This window comes from Pinus tabuliformis, chromosome 3_2 (genome assembly GCF_031772625.1).
Source record: "Pinus tabuliformis cultivar Carrire ecotype Pingquan chromosome 3_2, CPIR1, whole genome shotgun sequence".
NCBI classification, from domain to species: domain Eukaryota; kingdom Viridiplantae; phylum Streptophyta; class Pinopsida; order Pinales; family Pinaceae; genus Pinus; species Pinus tabuliformis.
Window position 1 is genome coordinate 502,559,531 of NC_142302.1, and position 2,827 is coordinate 502,562,357.

General features: G+C 39.9%; 1 protein-coding gene across 1 annotated transcript; it reads right to left on the reverse strand.

Moving 5' to 3' along the window:
* Positions 1-1,122: 1,122 nt before the first annotated feature.
* LOC149181487 (uncharacterized) lies at positions 1,123-1,488 on the reverse strand. The gene has a single exon (XM_089414231.1). It carries the CDS (start codon positions 1,486-1,488, stop codon positions 1,123-1,125), a length of 366 nt encoding a protein of 121 aa, XP_089270357.1.
* Between the last annotated feature and the right edge of the window lie 1,339 nt (positions 1,489-2,827).

Here is a 2,827-nt window from a genome sequence, read left to right on the forward strand (position 1 = left end):
GATACAAGATATTATCCATCATCCTCATGCATGTTGCTAGAGAATTATTCAATCCAAAGGGCACAACCAACCACTCAAAAATGCCCAATTGATACTTAAAGTTTGTCTTCCATACATCATTTTTTTCAATTTGAACCTATTGGTATCGTAAGTTTAGATTGATCTTACTAAATAAATTAGCACCTTTAAGATGATTAAGAAGATTTTCCATCTAGGGGATTGGGTATTTATTCTTAATAAATTTTCTTTTATTTATTTTTATTATTTTATTATTTATTATTATTATTTTTTTTGCTAAAGCAAGAGTCATTCCTTCTATTCAATTGAAGTAGAAAACCAAATTACATATGTTACAAAGAGCCCAAAGGACCTGAGGGTCAAAGCTTTAAATATCTGCTTAGGGCTTAGGGCGCCGATCCAAAGGCAAAACAAATGGGCCAAGGGCGCACAAACATGACTACGAGAACTTCAAAAATAAAATAGAAGCCTAGACCGTCCGATCCATCTTCAAAGATTTGACGGATGAGGCACATATTGGAGCAAAAAAGAGTATATTCCTTGATGCTTAAAATGGACCCGATGAGGAAATAGAAGCCAACCTATACGGATTTCAGGTCCGAATTAGGGAATAAACTTCACGCATGTAAACCGCCTGAAATTCACAGATTCCAACCTCGAGGCGAGACATGCACGAAGGATAACATTTTATCCAGACCCGAATATAAAAACTGCCATAGTTTAGTTTCAGTTCAGGTCCGACATGCAAGCTAACCACCTTGCAACTTGCCTTTCGAAATCACTAGGATCGTCGCTAATCTCCTTAACTGCAAGTACGTTAAAGTAAAACCCGGCAGAGCTAAATCTTCGGTAGAGAAATCCGATTTCATAAAAAGTGTAAGGTGTGAATTACAATTTCTGGTTACAAGTTCCCTTCCGCAACCCCGATAACCATGCACTGCTTCACTATAGAAGATCGAACTTCCCCTGACACCTCTCGACAACATACTTTTAGTTTTCCCTGCTTAGATAGAGCTCCCTGTCTGCATTCATCTGTCTGAGACACTCATCCCTCAATCTGCCTTGGGGTATCTCTATCCAATCATAAATTTTATTACTTTTCATTCAGCGCACACCCTCATTGGCACGAAAGTCTGCCACTTTGTTGGTAGTACGGCGCACATGAGTAAAACTTATAGTCTTCATGTTCTTCAAGTGAGAATGAATCCATTGATAAACTTGCAGAAGCCGCCAATGTTTTGAGACATTATCTGGAGCAGAACCATACCAAATTCTCTTAACCGAATTAATAATCAATTCGGAGTCAGCTTCAATTATGGTATTCTGAAGATTTGAGTTCTTCGATATTTCTAGACTTTGGTCAAAGACCATAAGCTCTGCCATATTTTTAGTGGCTTTTCCCAAATGGATATGAAAGAGGGTTTTTATGTAACCATTTTCATCTCTTATCACTCCTCCATATCCCGCCATACCCGGGTTTCCTTTAGAGGCCCCATCAATATTGAATTTTAAGAATCCCTGAGGGGGAGGTTGCCAGAATTCCTTATCATAAATTATATGACTTATCTTCCTGTTTTTACCCTATGGGATAAGCCCCTGAAGACCCAACTGCAGAAGGATCTGTACATCCTTATCTTTAGGTTGTTCATCAGGGGGGTTTTTAATGATGGTCCCTACTGTCTCCTTGAGCTGTCTTAATATCTGAGCCATGATGTTCTGGGGAGAATCTTTCCTGTTCTTGAAAATTCTGTTGTTGTGTTCTTTCCAGACATCCCATATCAGAAAGCCTAGAATTAATGCCCAAGCTTTGTTGATTATTTCATTGTCAGAGAAATTTCTCCTCCACTTCTTCAGAGTGCCGGTTATGCTACCCAAGTCCCTATCTATTTGTTTGAATATTGAAGCTACTTCGTTCCACAAGGTGGAAGTGAATGGGCAGATGTTGAGTAGGTGGTTCATGGTTTCTTCTTGTGATTCACATAGTTGGCATCTGGATGGACCATATACCCCTCTTTTCCTGAGATTCTCCCAGGTTAAAATCTTTTTATGCTGCACTAACCACGTGAACAGTTTGATTTTCATCCAACTTTGGTTTTTCCATACCCCATCACGGTTTGGGATGTCAAGTCCTAGGGCTTTAAGTTTGGCCTCTTTGAGGTTAAAGTTACCTTCATTATTATTGCCCCATCTCAGCTGGTCTGTATCTGGTGAAGTCAAAATCTTTCTTTGTTCCAGGATGTCCAATAAAGCTTCTGCTTGTGCCTTTAACGGGGAGTCCTCACTGTAAACCAGGTTCTTCCATGATCTCCATTTGTCTTCCCTTCTTTTCGGAACCCAGAAGTCTTTTACCCTATGTAGCCCCTTGTTATCAGTATCATTCTTGAGATTGGCAAATTCTTCTGTTAACAGTTTAGGTTCCTGTTACCAGTTATCTTCCCAGAACCAAGCCAGGTTTCCATCTTTGATTTCCCAGAAACTATGTTTCTGCATAATGGCTTTGTTTTCCCAAGCTTTGTTCCATCAAAATTTGGGCCCAAGGGGAAGCCGAATCTTTTGGCCATCTCCACCATAGTTTAGCCCCCAGAACTCTGTTTAGCACTTCAGGGTCATCCAACCCCAAACCACCATGGGTTTTGGGTTTACAAATCTTTTCCCAGGCCACCAAGGCCCATTTTATTTTTTCCTCCCCTTTTCCCCAAATAAAGTCTCTTTGGATATTTCTACATTGCTGCATGATCCCTTTGGGAGCTAGAAGGGCTAAAAACATAAAAATGGGGATAGTTTGTAGGACAACTTTTGTGAACACTAG